Here is an 18,901-nt window from a genome sequence, read left to right on the forward strand (position 1 = left end):
AGGGGGTAGGACAGTGGCCGAGCCGGGTTACTACACGGCTCGGGCGGGTTGGTCGATTAAGTGAAACGATTAAAGAGCAATACGAAAGAGCAAAGCAAGTATAGTTAAACGTGTAATTGTTGAAGTGCGGAAGTGGAATTGGGCGGGTATGCTCGGACCAGAACGAGCAATCTGGACCCATAATAATCTGGGTGAGACCAACCAATGAAAATGCAGGAATCCAGGTGCCTCAGATGAGGGATATTCCTGGCTGCATCTGGAAAGGAGAACACACAAGATAGACAACAATATGAGAACAAGGATCCACGACAGAAGTGGCTTGAGGGCTTTCTACGTAGGAATCCCTCGCTAAAGATGCTTAGGGCACGGTCAATGGACTCTAAGCGCGTTAAGTCGGTTACCGTTGAGTCTTTGTAAGCCTTTTGGAAGACCCTAACAATCCCAGAAATCCAGAAGATCCTAATGTCCCTCCGCTAGAATATAGACGAAACGGGTTTGACGAAAGGGACCAGCAAGGATTATTTAGTACTGGGCAAGTCCAAGAAGCAAACGATCTATGTCCAGAACCCAGGGGATCGTAATTGGACTACGATACTCGAGTGTATCTCTGCCAGTGGCCGTCACCTTCCACCATTGGTGTTTTTTAAGGGGGAGACGGTCCAGCACCAGTGGTTCCCTGAGGAATTGACGGATTACGCCTCCTGGAGCTTCACATCGTCGACCAATGGGTGGACCTCGAATTTAATTGGCGTGGAATGGCTGCAGAAGGTCTTTATACCTGGTACGGCAGAGGAGGCCAAGAGACTGCGCTCCAAGCGGCTCTTGATTATCGATGGCCACGGAAGTCATGTTTCTGACGACTTTATGTGGCAATGTTACTCTCAGGGCATTTGGCTGTGTTGTCTACCAGCCCATTCCAGCCACATCACGCAGCCCCTAGATGTATCCGTCTTCTCGCCGCTCAAGAATACCTACCGCAAGCTTATCCGCGAGTGCGGCCTCCAACTCAACTCAGCGCCCATAGGGAAGCAGAACTTCCTCCGCTGTTACTTTCAGGCACGGGAAGAAGCTTTGATAAGTCGGAATATATGCTCCGGATGGAGGGCAGCAGGATTATGGCCCGTGGATATAAGTAAGCCACTTGAGAACCCATTGCTAGTTATTCCAGCAGCCACAGACGTCCTACGGGCCCCCCCATGGGAGCCACTACTTCCAGAGATTCCCGAGACACCCCAAGAACACCATATCATTACGCCTAAGAAGTCGGGAGACCTCAGGAGATACCGGCAGCTCTAGAATGGCCGTAAGGGGAGGGACGACTACGACCCCGTAGTACGGCAACTTATATTTAATAAAGTTGGCAAGCGATTAGATACCCAGAACTTCGCCCTAGCTAATACTCAAGGGGTCATAAAGGCACTAGAAGCTCAAGTTGGATTATATAAGCCAGTACCAAGGGCAAAAGTCAGGCAAGATCCAAATGAACGATTTATACAAATTAAGGCTATTATGAGGACAAAGAAGGAGATCGCAGCACGCTCTGCGCGGCAGATCACGGAACTAACGGTGGTATCGGGTATACCAGAAGCTTCTTTTGCCAGCATGTATTCAGAATTTCAGCTTTAGCAGCGCTGTGCCACCAAAAGACCAATTCGCCGCCATGAAGTCCAAAATGCGAAGTCTCGAAAAGTGGCCAAATTGGGCGATCGGTTGTGTGGGGTGACCTCTTATTACAGGTCGCGGTCGGATAGCTTCCCAGCAGAGGGGTGTGCGCGCGGCTCCGGCAAGGCCGGAGATCTCAACCGGGCTCCAGCCCGTGACAATGACTAAGTTTGCCAAGGATATGCCAGTATAAGGGGTCTTCCACTCACTATATAGATAGTCGGGATATTCTCATAGCCACTCGTTCTTCATACTCATCAATACATCCCATTGACCCCCTACCTGACAATCGTTGGTTTTCGACTGTCGCTGTTCTAGCGAAAAAGAGTCCCATGGTCCTCCTTCGCCTCGAACAACATGGTCCAAATACCATCGAAGATTTCGCCACCAAGCTAGGAACTGTTGGGAAGCGAGAGAACTGAAAATAACAAGGGATTGCCGGATATCGAGTCCAGAAAGAGAGCTGTGGCTATTATGGACTTGTTCTGGAAAAGAACTGTCGATATCTTACTGTCGGAACGGCAAGGCTGATAAGGAGCAATGGGCAGGTATCGTGGGCTGGCTGGCGCCTGCCCTGGGCGAAGTGGGACAACCGGCTTAGTCATCACGGCCGGTTAAGGTGGGGCAACCACCCAGGCCGTCACCACCTACTTCGACCGACCCCTGCCCACAATGTAAATAGGAAACAAGAACAACAACAGCAATTATCACGGACATCGACGTGATTGTTGCCGAAGATACACCCTCATGAGGAAATGTATCACGCCTGTGATACCAACACTTACCCTAGTCGGCTAGCCGGAAGCTCCAGAAGAACCGGGGCAGCATTTACGCGCAGGCCACGCGCGCCCCTTAACGTTCCATTCTCCAGCTATAGATAGACAGTTTGACAGCTTACTTGGTAGCGAGCGACCACGCTGCCCGGCCAGGCCGTTCACACTACCAGGCGGACATCAGAGGAGACAAGCCCCATCACCATTCCGTTTTAAGTATGTTGCTAGTGGACAAAGGTACTTAACAGGAACCTACCGACGCGTGCATTCCCATGTAATGCAGCTGTAACTACCTGGCACGTGCTGGCTAATGTGCGCTGCAACGGAATACCTCTCGCTTAAATCAATAAACCTGTCTATTCCACAAATTGGATATAAGGTGTATAATCTCAGGTTGCTCCTACTGCACGGACCATGTTCGCACTAGATATTACGGTGAGACGCGTACCGGTAGCTTATCCCCACACCGCCATTACGTGCATGGTGATCTCCACTAGACAATCAATGCGAAGACCTTTGTGTCCATTCACGCCGTTTCGTCACCCACAATGGAGGCTGAACTTGCAAACCTACGCCAGCAGCTTCTTGAAGAACAATGTCGACGCCGGGAAGCTGAAGAGCTGACGAAAGCATCACAACCACAAACACTCCAAGCTTACCTTGAGGCTTGTCACTCACTCAGCCTCGCTGTTCAGATCGTCACTGACCGCTCCCTGACGACAAAAGGAGACACAACAAACCCGACCGGTCGAATTTTCCCTCGACGAATTATCCCTTGGGATGACTTTCCAACAGCCCAAGAGGGGATCTGGGCTTGTCTACCACCTGGAGGCTCTTTCTCCTCCCAGGCCCTCTTTCCATCTCAACATCAACTCGACTATGTTATGTCCTTGATCAGCCCAATCAGCAGCGAAATCGGGCTCCGGAACTTCGAACGCGATACTGTTGAAAACACGGTGCAGAAGCTGATTGATGAGGCGTATAAGAATCCGCAACTGCGAGACGATCTCGACTTACAGGGAACCGTGACCTTCGAGAGCCATACGAACCTTGGCGAGACCGACGACAGCCTATCCGAGGACTTGGATCGTATGTCCATCGAAAGGGACGATACTGGCCAACCACCGTCAGCTTCGAGGCCACCAAGCCGCAAGCCGCGGCGCAGGGCGAGGGGGAAGGGCAATCGGGCGGACCAGTTCTGCATATATCGTACCTCTAACGGCCGCAACATCCCCGCCGTAGCGATCGAGTACAAGGCGCCGCATAAGCTGGGGCGCGACGAGGTCGTCACAGGTCTGGCGTCCGAGATTCAACCGGAACGAGATGTGATCAACAAGGATGGCTCCGGGTTCGCATTTGCGTCAATGGCACTAACTTCTGCCGTCGTCACACAGCTCTTCTCCTATATGATTGGCAAGGGCATCCGGTATGGATATGTGTGTACAGGAGAGGTCTTGGTCTTCCTCTATATTCCGGATGACCCCAGCATCGTTTACTGCCACGTATGCGTGCCGAACCTGGACGTATTGGACGACGATGAGAACAGGCTTCATCGCACAGCCGTCGCACAGGTCTTTGCCTTCGTCATTCAGGCCCTACGTGCAGAACCGCCCCCTCCGTCCTGGCACGACGCAGCTGCAGCTCTCGATACTTGGGCTGTAGAATACGACGACGTGCTGAGAAATATTCCCGAATCCGTGCGCAAGGAAGCTCGCTCCTCTCCCTACAAACCACAACAGTGGAAAGGTTTCAAGCGCTCGCCAATCCAGACACGGTCGCGCTGCAAGCAGCCTAACACTAAAGCAAGTCACCAAGACAATAGCGACAATGACGAAGAAGATACCCAGCCTTCACACACTCCAAAGCGATCCAACAAGTCTTCAGTCACATCATCAACGGGGGAAAGCTCAGTCGGGCAACGGGGCCAACCACGAGACTGGCAGGGAGGCCGAACGAAGCAACACAGGATACAAGACCGCCCGTTCTGCACTTCCGAATGCCTCCGAGGATTGGCATACGGCATGCCAATGGATAAGGCCTGTCCAAATTTTCAAGATCATGGACACCAACACATCAAGCAAGAGCAATTCTTCCAGCTTGTCCGCACTCAGCTGGCGCAATACCGCGGCCGTGATGCGGATGCCGTGCCGCTCTACTTGTCTGGTCGGATTGGAGCACTCTTTAAGGTGCGGTTGTCGTCCTACGGCTACACCCTTGTTGCCAAAGGTGTTGAGACAGTTGATCTCGGCCGCCTTCAGCATGAGAATGACGTTTACAATCGACTGCAGCCCATCCAGGGGATATATATACCTATATGCCTCGGCAGGGTAGATCTGGTCCTACCGTACTACTACGATAGTGGCGTCTTTAAGCACTTTTTGTTTCTCAGCTGGGCTGGACTGCCTCTATTCGAGACCATCCAACAAATTACCAAGGCCGATATCATCAACAAGGTTGCCACGGCTTACAAGGCAATCCACAGGCTGCACATCCTTCACAGAGACGCAGAGCCGCGCAACATTGTGTATGAAGAAGGAAGTGGCAACGTTATGATTGTGGATTTCGAGCGAGCAGAGCTCTGCGGTCGTCAACCTCTCGGCTCACTTAGCTCTAATGCTTGGAATCAGAGGAAGTTAGGGGGAGCTGAGAAACGACAAAAGGATGATTTTACAAAAGAAGAGGAGTCTGTTATCCTGAGTGTCTCACGGCTGTTATAATGTATATAGGACGTGTGAGTATGCAGCCGGTTGGCTGGCGGTTGTGGTGGGCAAGTAGGGCTTCAAAGGTGAAGCTTGGCATTGGCAGCAGTAAAGGCGCTATGGGATTGTATTCTCTTCTGAACATGTCGCAGCGCCACACGTGGCGCTGCCGGTTACTGCAGTACGATACCGCTTTCTACAAGCCGATTACCCGTCTTGTACGGTATATAGATATGACTCTCATACGGATCTTCCACTTAGAGGAATCAAGCCACTTTCTACTATACATATCTTCCACTTACTACCTCGCTTTGTAATAGTTATCAGCCCAGCTCTGACTTAACCATAAGCAATAGAAATCCCTACTATTATGAAGCAGGCTGTAAATGCCTACTCTCTCTCTAAACTACCCCTTCTCATACAAGACGAAACCGTCGTATACGCAACGATAACTACAGTCTCGCTCCCTACCACCAGGAAGGTTAATAGTCCTATAACTATTCATAAAGACTAGCTTCTACAGTGGAATTCCCCTCGCATTTCGGCTTGCGAACGAGCCGTCTAGAAATACATCGACCCCGACGGCACCGACAATATCAATTTAATATAGTTACTTCCATTAATCGAGCGCTATATCTAGGAACGTAACGTATTAGCCGAAGCTAAATTCCTTAAGGCGAAAGTAGATTATGATTAACTTATAAATAAAATAAGTTAACGTGGTTTACCAGTCAGCCGCGCATATCAGTCAGCCGCGCATTTCCTTATCGCATACTAAATTGCATATTTACCTAATTTCTTTGAATAATAACCAATTAAAAAGATTTCAGTATCTTTATAATATATTTAAAATAGTTATAACTAGTTAAATTTAATAGAAAAAGACACTTTAATCTTTTTATATTGAAATAAGTAGTAGAATAGAAATATGGGTCTTTTATAAGGATATAATATATTTACTCTTTTTCTAAATAGAAATTAATTTTTAAAACTTTTTATTTAGTTTGGTGACTTTTATCAAAGACTAATGAAAAAATTTGAACGTTATATAAGCAACAATGAAAAAGATATTAATTATATAATGTAGGCGACTTAGTATACGATAAGGAAATGCGCGGCTGACTGGTAAACCACGTTATATAGAACCTGCTAGATTACCTCTATACTGACACAGTCTCTCTGACAGAGCCGTCTCTGATAGAGGGGGTAGGACTGTGGCCGAGCCGGATTACTACACGGCTCGGGTGGTTTGGTCGATTAAGTGAAACGATTGAAGAGCAATACGGAAGAGCAAATTAAGAAGAAGCTAGGTATAGTTAAACGTGTAGTGTACTTGTTATCCCCCCCTAGGGAAGGGACACGGTCTGACCGTTTAAGTATATAGTCGCGTCTGGCACGTGACCGTGCTCAAGAAAGTAAACTAAGGGAAATGTCATATATGCCCTCCTTATTGAGGTAACCGTCCCGGTTATTTATCCCTAATTGATTCTAACTTAGTTAGTGATAATTTCATTATATATCTGTTCCTACCCCGTGTCCCTGTATTCCTCCTCAAGGTATCTAGTCAAGCAAGTTCGAGTATTTAGGCTTCTTGCTAGATCCGGGCTCCAGGTTGCTCGTGTGTTACGAGCTGGACAAGGCAACCAACTGTGGCACAAAGCAAAAGCTTCGATAATGATGACTCCGCATCATTTTCCCTTGTTCTGCATTATATAGCTACGCGCCCACAGTGACAAGTTGCGGCGGGCGTAACATCGTGGTGCGTCTCTTGGTGGGCGTGGAGATGGCCACCTTGGTCGTGTTAGACTTAGAGCCGGAGGCCTTGCTGGGGGTGGCCTTGGGTGCGGGTAGCTGGCCGGTGGGGGCTGAGCTCGCTGCAGGCAGGCGGGAGAGTTGTCGCATCGAGTCCTTGAGGGAATGGGGAGAGACATGTCGTGATGGCTTCTGGTTGTTGGGGCCATTCGTCGTGACTGGTGGTTGGCAGCAGCGAGACGGCGGAGCGACTCGGTTTGACGGTGATTTGTTGATAGCGGCGAGCTTCTCGAGCAGGATAGATGCTCTTACAGGGTAGCTAGCAATTATACTGACGATATAGAAAAGTGTAGTGTATTGAGAAAGTCGGGTTCCGCGGTGGGCAATTGAGGAATATTTTTGCGTTGGGGCATACCGCATTATTATAGGTGGAAAAAGTAGAGGGTAATGGGCAGCTAGGTAGGTAGATAATTAAGGGTGGGTAGAAGGGCAATACGCAGTTGTGAATACTGAGGGTGGTGATTTAGGGAAGGAAGGAGCTCGGCAGGGTACCTTCCTTTTAAGGTTACGACCCGTTACTTCGGTTTCTATATATTATTATATTAAAAAAGCATATTAAAGAGGTACGGGGAAATTTTTAGTTTTTAAAAAAAAGACAAAAAATAAGTGAAATATATTAGCCCCTTGTTAAACTAGGCCGTGCTTTATTAAGGAAGTTGTTGGGCAGCGATTATCAGGTAGGGGGTCAATGGGATGTATTGATGAGTATGAAGAACAAATGGCTAGTTATGGGAATATCCCGACTATCTATATAGTGAGTGGAAGACCCTTTATACTGGCATATCCTTGGCAAACTTAGTCATGCTTGTGTAAGACCATATTGTTTCATAGGCATAGTGTGACAATCGTTGTAACGAGTGTACTGGGATGGGCCTGACAGAAGTGTTTAGTATTTTATAATGGGAATTGATAGAGCGGCGTCCGGAATTGATACAGCGGCGTCCACCTTACAGCGGCGTCCGCGTTCACGATTTTAATTGGTTGAAAATTTTATTGTTAGGGCATGCAGATTCTGCCACTTTTCTTTGAAGTACCCATCACTTTTCATAGTTTCTTCAACGCGAATCTGCCTCAAAGGAGCTTTATCTTCAAGGCATAATAGACGCGCATAATATCCTCTACGTCCAAGTCCAGACATAATCCACGTCGCCGAGCTCAAGATAATAGCTCTAATAATCAAATCCGTCCTACAAAACGCCAACGCTCCGACAATAACAAAATATCATCATCTCCTACTTCAGACAGCAGCTATCTTAATATTAGCTAGTTCTATAAAGTTAACGATCCTTATACTTAAAGCGACTTCATTAGCGAGCTTCTAGGCAGGGTAATATAAAAAACACGGCCTCTTTTATACCATCAGCTATACTACCCAGGGATCGAGCCTAGACTCTACCTTAAACGCAATTTTCCTAATAGAACGCGTTCTCTTCAACCTACTACTCTCCCCCGACTCTCGCTAGCGCGCAGCCCCTCCCCTTCTAACGAAGAGTCTCGACGGCCTACACTCTACCTTACGCGCCGTTTTCCAAGAGGGACACAGATGTTACGACCCAACATGCATGACCAAGAACAGGGCCTGCCCCGCAGGCTCGCGGCGGTTATAATACACCACATATGCAGGAGATAAGGGACACTAGGCACCCTCTCACGGAACGGAAGAACTATGGTACAAGTCACGTGATGATAAGATAAGACATGAGCGGCCATGGTGGGGCCATGAGCGACCATGGTGGGGCCATGAGCGCTCATGCCAAGTAATGAGCGCTCATGCCGAACAATGAGCGCTCATGCCGAACAATGAGCGCTCACCCGATCAGAGGAACTGATCATTGACAAGGGATATGTTCAGGACCAGGACTTGTATATAGGATGGACTCGAGCCGGACTCTAGGACAGACTTTCCATAGCTCTTCAGCAATTAACTTCGTATCAGGATTAACATCCGCTTTCAGCTACTACCTTGACAAGACTACGATTGATCACCGAAGCCTTACCTACCCTTACGACTTACAGACATAGCTTCCCTGAAGCTATCCACGACTACGATTACTGTTACCAGTTCCGCAGCCTTAACTTCTGCAAACATACCTCACTACGACTAGCTGGCCGTAACAACAGACTACCTAGCGTACTACCCTCCCCCGAATGTCGCCAGAGCCAAGTCCCTCTCCTTCTTACGATGAATCTTAAAAACCTACCCAACCTACTATAGAATAGTTTAATAATGTTCTTAAGCTTGTTATGCAAGTGGTTAGGACTAACCAAAGATTAATAACTACCCTTATCCAACAATACAAGCAAAGCCGTCTATGGCAAGAAACGTGGGGTTCTCAGACAAACCTACCACCCTATTCACCCCCACGACAAAACCCCCCTTTAAGTCCATTATCTTTCCAGACTATAGCTTCCTATCGCACCTAGAGCGACAAATCTTCCTCTCCTCCTTTGAACGAAACTGTCGGAACGGCAAGGCTGATAAGGAGCAATGGGCAGGTATCGTGGGCTGGCTGGCGCCTGCCCTGGGCGAAGTGGGACAACCGGCTTAGTCACCACGGCCGGTTAAGGTGGGGCAACCACCCAGGCCGTCACCACCTACTTCGACCGACCCCTGCCCACAATGTAAATAGGAAGAACAAGAACAACAACAGCAATTATCACGGACATCGACGTGATTGTTGCCGAAGATACACCCTCATGAGGAAATGTATCACGCCTGTGATACCAACAGAAACTCCAAACCCATCGATTCCTGGCGACCTAGAGCCAATAGCGAATACTCTCTTCGATCGAGTTAATACTTTTACTAAAACTAATGGATTTAGGATTATAAGACGTAATAAAAATATATCTCGAGGAGGTCGGTGTTACGCCCGCCGCAACTTATCACTGTGGGCGCGTAGCTAAATAATGCAGAACAAGGGACAATGATGCCGGAGTCATCATTATCGAAGCTTTTGCTTTGTGCCACAGTTGGTTGCCTTGTCCTGCTCGTAACAGTCGGCTTATAAGGTATTCCTTCTAATACGATCGGTTTGGGAGCCCCGGACCTCCTAAGGGTGCAGGTATTTATCAACGCAAGTCTCGAAAGTATGGCTATAAATGGCAGGTTATTACAGAGGCCCAAGAGGAGAGCAAGTAGCTATTATGTTATTATCCAGACCCTCAGCATAGTCTATATAACTATAACCCTAGCCTCGGAGCATCTGCACACCCTTCTTATCGTAGGCTTACCTAGCCAGTTAAGGATGTTATTAAAATTATAAGCCGACGGGTTAGGATTCGGGTACGTAACGTACGTACTGTCGTCTAAGAGTAGTTCCTAGAGTCCTCATTTACTTAACGAGATATCTATAATGCTAGAGCCGGAATCAACCGAGAGAAACTAGATAGATGTTACGAGCAGGTCAAGGCAACCAACTGTGGCACAAAGCAAAAGCTTCGACAATGATGACTCCGGTCATCATTGTCCCTTATTCTGCATATATAGCTACGCGCCCACAGTGACAAGTTGCGGCGGGCGTAACACTAATAATGTGGAAATATGTTGTTTTTATAGAGACAGAGGATTGTTTTTAAAAAGCCTGGATAACACTTTATAAAGAATTTAACGACCAGCGCCTAATTCTATAGTACCTCTATATTACGTACTTACCTACGAGGGCGTAATGGTCCCGTTGCTTTATTTGGAAGTACTAGAACTTTGGTGTTCGCGTCACTTCTGGTACAGAGTTAAGTGGTCCAAACCGTTGAATAAGCTGGGCTGCTAGTAACTGCCGCCATTGATAGTTGGATTCCACCTTCTGCCACCTAGGGCTGCCCCATAGCTGCAGTAAGAAGCTATTCACAACTACCACTTCTAGTAGGAAATTCCAGGCAATTGACTGCCAGCCCCCTCGACGAATGGGGTGGCTATATTGATAATAGGACCTCATCTGGTCACTCACATCAACCCCATTCATCTTGTGGTTGTATTCATCAATTGCCCTAGGGACTGGAAGATCCTTGCGGACTTCTGGGCCAAAGACTTGCCGGGCAGCCTTTTTAGCAGCAGTATCCCCAGCTGGGCGACGGCGGCTTCGAATAACCTCCTGGCTGCTCTGGAAGACAGTTGACAGGAATAGTACGAGGGCATTATCCTTCCAGGTGAACTGGTTGACCTATTCACTAGTTAACTAGGCTGGGCTGGATGTGCTGGGCTGGGCTGGGCTGGGCTGGGCTGGATATACTGGGCTAGGCTGGCTAGTAGCTTACCTCCCCATCTAACGTAGGGATACAGTGTATTTTGCCCCAGGGGATATCCCCTCCTTCAGTCTCTTTCTCATCAACTAAGGTCTTATCTATCCCACTATCCTTTCGACAGGTACCAGAAGCTCCAACCTGTTGCTTCCGTAGGGTACGAAAGAGCCGTATCTCATCGGGTGCGGATGGACCCCATTTTCGCCAAGACCAGAATTACCCAATTTTACTCCAAAAACGCCCATATATAAGCATCTGATTGGGCAAATATTTCTAAATATTTCCAGGCAATGAATCTCATTGGGTTACCCCGCCCTTGGCGAAAATGGGGTCCATCCGCACCCGATGGGATAGAGGCGAAGAGGTTGTCAAGAAAGACGTGGTAGGTTGCAGCTGGGAGTAGGGAAACTAGGGTAGTTACTACCTGCTGTGTTGGTGTCAACAGAGCCAGCTTTCCAGCAGCCAGCCCAGCTGGCTGGGCCTGAGGGACTAATGCGTATGGGCCCCTTCCATGTACGTGCCACAGCCACCGTATACAGTAGCCAGACTGGGCAAGGATCCAGATCTTATACCCAGTTGGAATAGGCTTCGTTGGAATCGTTGTTGTCTCAAGAGATCGACCTGTAAATCGAACCATAGCCTCATCAACTGTAAGATCTGAACCAGGTATATAAAAATCCGTAGTCGCCGGAGCAGTAGTTGGAATCGGTTTCTAGAAATAAACCGCGTAAATAGGTGGATATGATCCTCTCTTTGCTCTTGGGTTGACCAATAGGTTGATAATGCAGATTCCCTATGGATCCCTATATATAATAGGATCCCTAGGAAGAGGTAGATCTCTTCTACTGAAGTCTGCCGCCATGAATTCACTCTAGACGTTCTAGCCCTAGGGCCAGATAACGGCATCGCATTTGTCCACTGGGCCCACTGCTCCACGAGGCTCTGCGGAACGTATTGGACGAAGAGATCCAGCGGGCTTGCCGGCAGCTGCTGTACTTCTTGGGCCCGGGCTGGCACGTCAAAGGGCCGGAAGGAGCCCGGAGGTCCATGCTCGGTAGCTGGAGGTTCGTGGGGCCGGACTGTTGCTGCGTCACAGCGTTCTGGCGTACAGTCTGTATTACAGGCAGCAGTAAGGTCTTCTGGAAGGATCTCAACTACTATACAACTGCGTACGGAAGTAATAGAAGCATCGGAATCACTAGAAGACATCGCAGCATTAATCGAAATGGTAGTAATAGTGGTGATACTAGGCAAAAGAGCATAGGGATAAGTGACGTATTATTAAGTACCCCTTTGAATGCGGGGTAATAAAGTGTAAATAGTGGGTATTTTGGGGCTTGGCAAAAATGGCGTCAGTCAGCACTCGATGGGATAATCACGGAGAAGCTGGATATGCATCTCGTGTGGACGAACGGACGCATCTTCATCAAGCCTCTGCCACGCTATCTCCTTGAGCAGAGGTTTTGGAAAAAATACCTATGTTCTCACGAGGTGCCTTTCACGAGCATAGCACACGAGCGTGCAATGGTTTTTCTCTTCTCGTATGCAGCGCTCATGATGCATGAGAGCGACTTCCATATTGCGAAGGAGATACACCTCATCCCTGAAGAGGTGCAGTGGCCGGCGTGGAGGGTTGCCATTAGACAGCTATTGGACGGTCCTTCCATCTACTCCCGCATCGACCCACGTTTCCACTATGGGGAGCTCCGCCTCAGCCGGCTTAACAAGATCTACTTCTTCTGGCAGAAACCGCTCTACGGCTACACGTCTCGCTAGAACCAGTACGGCTCGTTCTTTCACGACAACTTTGCGCTACTAGCCAGCTCGACCGTCTATATTGCTGTCGTCCTGACGGCGATGCAGGTCGGTCTTGCCACGGAGGCCCTCCAGAGCAATGGAGCATTCCAGTCGGCCTCTTACGGCTTCACCGTATTCTCAATAGTAGGGCCGCTGGCCACTGCCGTTCTAGTCGTTGTGGTGTTCTGCTACCTGTTCATTGGCAATTGAGTTGCCACACGACACTACAGTAGGGAAAGATTAAAGCGAATTCAGGGTCGGTAAACCTGGCCTCGACATCATCAGCGGCTGGGTGGCCTCAACCGGTGAGGGGTCAATACGGCTCGCTAGGTGACGCGGTAATAAGGAAGTCTTGTACAACAGTCTAGATCCACGAGGCTTGATTATGCGTCACGTCGCTGTACCTAGACCGAAATGGGAATACCGTCCTCGTCAAAGGCTGCCCTCCATTCGCAGGTATGCATCACTATCACTGTGCCACGACGTATATGTGGTTTTGGCGAGCTGCATGATGCTGGGCATAAGCCGTACTACATATGTAATTGACCATAAAAGCAGAAAATCAAGGGGTTGGTTGGACGCCGTCTGTCGTAATCAGGGTAGAAGTGAGGCCGGTCAAGGGTCTATCTTTTCTTGTCTTTCTTGCCCCTATTCCGTTGTTCCCATGCAAAGAGGTGATGGCAAGGCCATTATCAGCCCCACCATGGGCCCTAGCCCACTTCGCATACTCCATTAGGCGCTGCAATCAGCCCTAAATGATTTTACTATTAAGCCTCTGGGCTGCTCACAAGTCCGCATCGCGACGAAGGCGGGTGTTGCGAGTGGTCCATCCTCCGTTCTAAAATACGGCGTGGCTGCCAGTGAGGGGTCTAAACGGGGGCTAGGTACGGACCGCGTGGGTGTCTTCCTCGTACCCGAGCGCCAGAGGGCCATGCCGATCAATCCTGACCGTGGTTCAGATAGGCGCCCTTGGCACACAAGACGCAGCCATCTTAATGGCGAATGGTCTACTTCAATCCCTGGCTTCTCAACACAATGCTGTGTACCACCCTGGCTGACGTGTCAGGCTTACACCCCCTCATGAGGTCCAGAGGAGACAAGCCGGTATGATTTGATTCTAGGCACTAACGCGCACACAGCAGCAATAACGCACAAACAACCAATACTGCCTACTAGGACACTCCCAAGCTCATCTGGCTGACCTGGATGTCTTCTTCTACATCACGCGACCTATCTACACGTCGCAAAGCTTTCTCCTGGACCTTGGCTGACGTACTGCCGTGATGACTTCTTTTACATATGGCACATCTTCGCTATGGGCTGTCGGGATAGCTACAATTGCTGCTCTGCTACTTACAGCGTACCCGTTCATCGTCAGGCTCCAGCCTGACCGGCGAAATGCACGCGCAGACGGCCTTGATATCATCTACGATCCATCAGAAAATAAACCTACAGGTAACCTTCAATTCGAGTAAGAAGTCTTGCTTACCAGACATATGTCTTAACAGCTGACTCTTTATAGAATTGTCGCTGTCCACGGCCTTGGTGCGCATCCTGATCACACTTGGGAGGGTAAAAAAGACCAGGCCAAGGTTCACCTCCTCCGAAATTTGCTCCCAGAGGCTTTCCCAACTGCAAGAATTCTATCCTTTTCTTACAACTCCGACTGGCTAGTAGATGCCCCCGAGAAGACGGCACAGCAAGTTGGTTATAGATTAGCGGAGATACTTGCCAAACATCGAGCCGGAGCTTTGCGCCTTCCTATTATCTTCATTGGGCATAGTTTTGGCGGTATCGTTATTAAAGAAGTATAATCACCGTTGAACATCTTATTCTCTTCATCTGACATATGCTACAGGCCCTCTGCGCGTCATACTCGTCTCCGAATACGCTAGCGGATACGTGCGGTATTATCTTTCTTGGAACCCCTCATCAAGGGTCATCATTATCAGCTGCGGGAGCTCTCCTGAGCAAGCTGACCGGCTTCCTTGGCTCCAACACGGCTTTGCTCCTGTCCTTGCGAGGCAATCACAACCGGCTTTCAGACCTAGAAGATCGTTTTCGCTATGTTCTTAGCAACGAGAAGATTGCGTCGTTTTATGAGACAAAGCCCACATATTATCTAGGTCTCGCTGTTGGCTGTGTGAGTGTGGCTGTCTTCTTCTGCTATCTTTTCTAATTTCTGAGCAGATTGTCGATAGAGAATCAGCCAGAGGCTTTTCAAGAAGCCCGGTTGGCATAGACACCAATCATTCTGGGCTCAATAAGTTCAGCCACCCTAAGGATCCTGGATTCCAAGTACTCAAGGCCGCTATCGAGGAATTCCGAGCTAAGCCCCTCATCAAGCAAGCAGACGACTTCTTGTTTGAGAAGCACTATAACAGCGAAAAGCTCAAGATCCAGAGGCTGTCGGGAGAGGAATTATTAATGGACCAATGCTATATAAATCTTTCCATCGTGGAGCAGGTCCAGAAGAAGACCCCCTCACAAGATGAGTTGGAAACGAAAGCCTCAGCCCCAAGGTCCTCGCCATTCTCACTTCTTGCGCGACTAAAGGTTGAGACGTCAGCAGAGCACAGTCAAGTCCAATTGAAAGACATTTTCAGTCAACGCAAAAGATCCGATGGGATAGAAATCTCACCCAGGAGGATCTTGATTCGCGGACGTGCTGGGGTGGGTAAGACTACCCTATGTAAGAAGATGGTGCATGATTTTGTCAGGAGTGGCATGTGGCGCGACCTATTCGACCGTGTGCTCTGGGTACCTTTGAGGAACTTGAAGGAGCGACCAGCCCCCGGTTATAACCTCGAGAGCCTCTTCTTCGACGAGTTCTTTCGGCCTCGAGGAAATAGGTCGGGGGAGCTCTTCGCTGAGGAGACCAGAAAGGCGCTGAAGGACGATCGAACGCTGTTTATCCTTGACGGTTGGGATGAAGTGGATCGTATTGCTAACGCCGGCTCTAATATGTCCTGTTTTCTACGCGAATTACTTCATCAACCCAATATCATTATCACCTCGCGGCCGTCTGCTAGTGTTCCTATTCCGGACCAGCAGCCAATTCACCTAGAGCTAGAAACAATTGGATTCAACCCGACTCAAGTGGACGAATATATCGAAGTAACGCACGTTAAAACGGACACCAGGAAGGTGGATGAAATAAAAACTTTCCTTCAAAGCCACGAGCTTATCAGAAGTCTCGTCAGAATTCCGATACAGCTAGATGCACTCTGTTACTGCTGGAACGATTTTAAGGGCAACCGAGGAAACTCGCCGGAGACTATAACCACGCTATACGAGGCGATACAAACGAGTTTATGGAAAAAGGATATCTGGCGGCTTGAAAAGAAGCATGAGGGGGAAAGAATCGAAGCCATTGACTTGAAGAATGCTGGTCAACTTAGTGTCGAAAGACATGTTAAGGCCGAGGCTAGTTTTCTCGAGCACCTCGCTTTCGCTGGGTTAGTTGCCGACAAATTGGAATTCGAGTCGGAGTACCGAGACATGATCAATGAATATGCGACCAGCAGCAGTTCAGATCTTATGCTGGATAAAACGCTGCCTTGCCTCTCATTTCTACGAAGCTCAGACCCATCGGTCCAGCCTATTCACCAGAGCTATCATTTTATCCACTTGACATTTCAGGAATATTTTGCCGCACGCCACTTTGTGCAACACTGGAATCACCGCCAACCTTTCAAGCAGCACCTATCTGGTCAACAGAGTGGTAGGGATATAACTCCTGTCGAGTTTTTTAAGAGACATAAATACGACACACAGTACAACGTTATGTGGCGTTTTGTGGCTGGGCTGCTGGACAAAGAGAAGAACGCGAGTAATTTCTTTGAAGAAATTGAGAAAGAGCCGATCGACCTTCTGGGACCTACCCACCAACGGTTAATCATGTACTGCTTAAACGAGGCACTTGAATTACCAACTGGGCTTCGAGATCAGAGGGGAAAAAGACTATTACAATGGGTATTATTTGAGAGGGACTTCACAGGATCATCAACATTTATAAGTGAACCAGAGATTCCAGAACAAGTATTGAATAGCGCCTTGAGTGCTTCTGGAGACAAAACCCGCTTCTTGGACGCTTTGCGCCGTTCTCAAAGGTACTTATCAGACGTAACCACGGCCGCCCTTATCGGACTCCTCAAGGACGAGGACAGCAATGTACGATCTTCCGTCGCTAGAGCCCTGGGCAACCAGTCGACGTTATCGAACACAACCACGGCCGCACTTGTCGGACTCCTCAAGGACGAGGATAGATACGTACGGTCTTATGCCGCTGAAGCCCTAGGCAAGCAGTCGACGTTATCAGACACAACCATGGCCGCCCTTATGGAACTCCTCAAGGACGAGAACTGGTACGTACGAAGATCCGCCGCTGAAGCCCTAGGCAACCAGTCGACGTTATCAGACACAACTATGGCCGCCCTTATGGAACTCCTCAAGGACGAGAACTGGTACGTACGATCTTCCGCCGCTAGAGCCCTAGGCAACCAGTCGACGTTATCGAACACAACTATGGCCGCCCTTATCGGACTCCTCAAGGACGAGGATAGATACGTACGATCTTATGCCGCTAGAGCCCTAGGCAACCAGTCGACATTATCAGACACAACCATAGCCGCCCTTGTCGGACTCCTCAAGGACGAGGACAGTAACGTACGATCTTCCGCCGCTGAAACCCTAGGCAAGCAGTCGACGTTATCAGACACAACCATGGCCGCCCTTATCGGACTCCTCAAGGACGAGGACAGTAACGTACGATCTTCCGCCGCTGAAGCCCTAGGCAAGCAGTCGACGTTATCAGACACAACCATGGCCGCCCTTATCGGACTCCTCAAGGACGAGAACTGGTACGTACGAAGATCCGCCGCTGAAGCCCTAGGCAACCAGTCGACGTTATCAGACACAACTATGGCCGCCCTTATGGAACTCCTCAAGGACGAGAACTGGTACGTACGATCTTCCGCCGCTAGAGCCCTAGGCAACCAGTCGACGTTATCGAACACAACTATGGCCGCCCTTGTCGGACTCCTCAAGGACGAGGATAGATACGTACGATCTTATGCCGCTAGAGCCCTAGGCAACCAGTCGACGTTATCAGACACAACCATGGCCGCCCTTATCGGACTCCTCAAGGACGAGGACAGCGATATACGAGAATCCGCCGCTGAAACCCTAGGCAAGCAGTCGACGTTATCGAACACAACCACGGCCGCCCTTATCGGACTCCTCAAGGACGAGGACAGTAACGTACGATATTTCGCCGCTAAAGCCCTAGGTAACCAGTCGACATTATCGAACACAACCATAGCCGCCCTTATCGGACTCCTCAAGGACGAGGACAGCGATATACGAGAATCCGCCGCTGAAACCCTAGGCAAGCAGTCGACGTTATCGAACACAACCACGGCCGCCCTTATCGGACTCCTCAAGGACGAGGACAGTAACGTACGATATTTCGCCGCTAAAGCCCTAGGTAACCAGTCGACATTATCGAACACAACCATAGCCGCCCTTATCGGACTCCTCAAGGACGAGGACAGCAATGTACGATCTTCCGTCGCTAGAGCCCTGGGCAAGCAGTCGACGTTATCAGACAGCATACTAGATGCAATAGGAATACCTATCCAGGTAAAAGCACAAACTAATTCGGGAATCCCCATTTTTCGTCGTTCTCGAGATATAGAGCTATTGTATGAAAGCCTCTTGCAGCGCAGCTTTAACGAGCATTTTAGTCTTTATATTGATAGAGATATCTTCATTCTTAACCAGGCGCCTGGACTTAGAATGGCAACCTTGGAGGATCAATCTCTGTTTCAGATGGCAGTAAAGCAGGGGCGAAAACATTTGGAGAAGAGCAATTTCTACAGTTTATGGAGTAAACCTGACGAACAGGATAGTCGTTAA

At 49.0% G+C, this 18,901-nt stretch overlaps 3 protein-coding genes across 3 annotated transcripts; all 3 read left to right on the forward strand.

Moving 5' to 3' along the window:
• Positions 1-2,927: 2,927 nt before the first annotated feature.
• Positions 2,928-5,339, forward strand: BDP81DRAFT_427086 (uncharacterized protein). Its single transcript, XM_060590332.1, has one exon. It carries the CDS (start codon positions 2,984-2,986, stop codon positions 5,150-5,152), a length of 2,169 nt encoding a protein of 722 aa, XP_060445878.1. The 5' UTR covers positions 2,928-2,983; the 3' UTR covers positions 5,153-5,339.
• Positions 5,340-12,621: 7,282 nt separating this feature from the next.
• BDP81DRAFT_427102 (uncharacterized protein) lies at positions 12,622-12,970 on the forward strand (the record flags this gene model as incomplete). The annotated part of the gene is made up of 1 exon (XM_060590333.1): positions 12,622-12,970. A coding segment is annotated over exon 1 (219 nt), but the record flags the coding sequence as incomplete, so codon positions are not given.
• Positions 12,971-14,265: 1,295 nt separating this feature from the next.
• BDP81DRAFT_373715 (peptidase C14) lies at positions 14,266-18,901 on the forward strand (the record flags this gene model as incomplete). Its single annotated transcript, XM_060586679.1, has 5 exons — positions 14,266-14,453; positions 14,505-14,790; positions 14,841-15,125; positions 15,173-17,107; positions 18,380-18,901. 5 exons carry the CDS (start codon positions 14,266-14,268, stop codon positions 18,899-18,901), a joined length of 3,216 nt encoding a protein of 1,071 aa, XP_060445880.1.

The sequence above is a fragment of the Colletotrichum phormii genome (assembly GCF_030913505.1).
Source record: "Colletotrichum phormii strain CBS 102054 chromosome Unknown BDP81scaffold_9, whole genome shotgun sequence".
Lineage (NCBI taxonomy): Eukaryota > Fungi > Ascomycota > Sordariomycetes > Glomerellales > Glomerellaceae > Colletotrichum > Colletotrichum phormii.

Bases quoted from the DNA above. Each gene is read 5' to 3' on its own strand.
- BDP81DRAFT_427086 (XM_060590332.1), top strand. From the start codon at position 2,984: ATGGAGGCTGAACTTGCAAACCTACGCCAGCAGCTTCTTGAAGAACAA.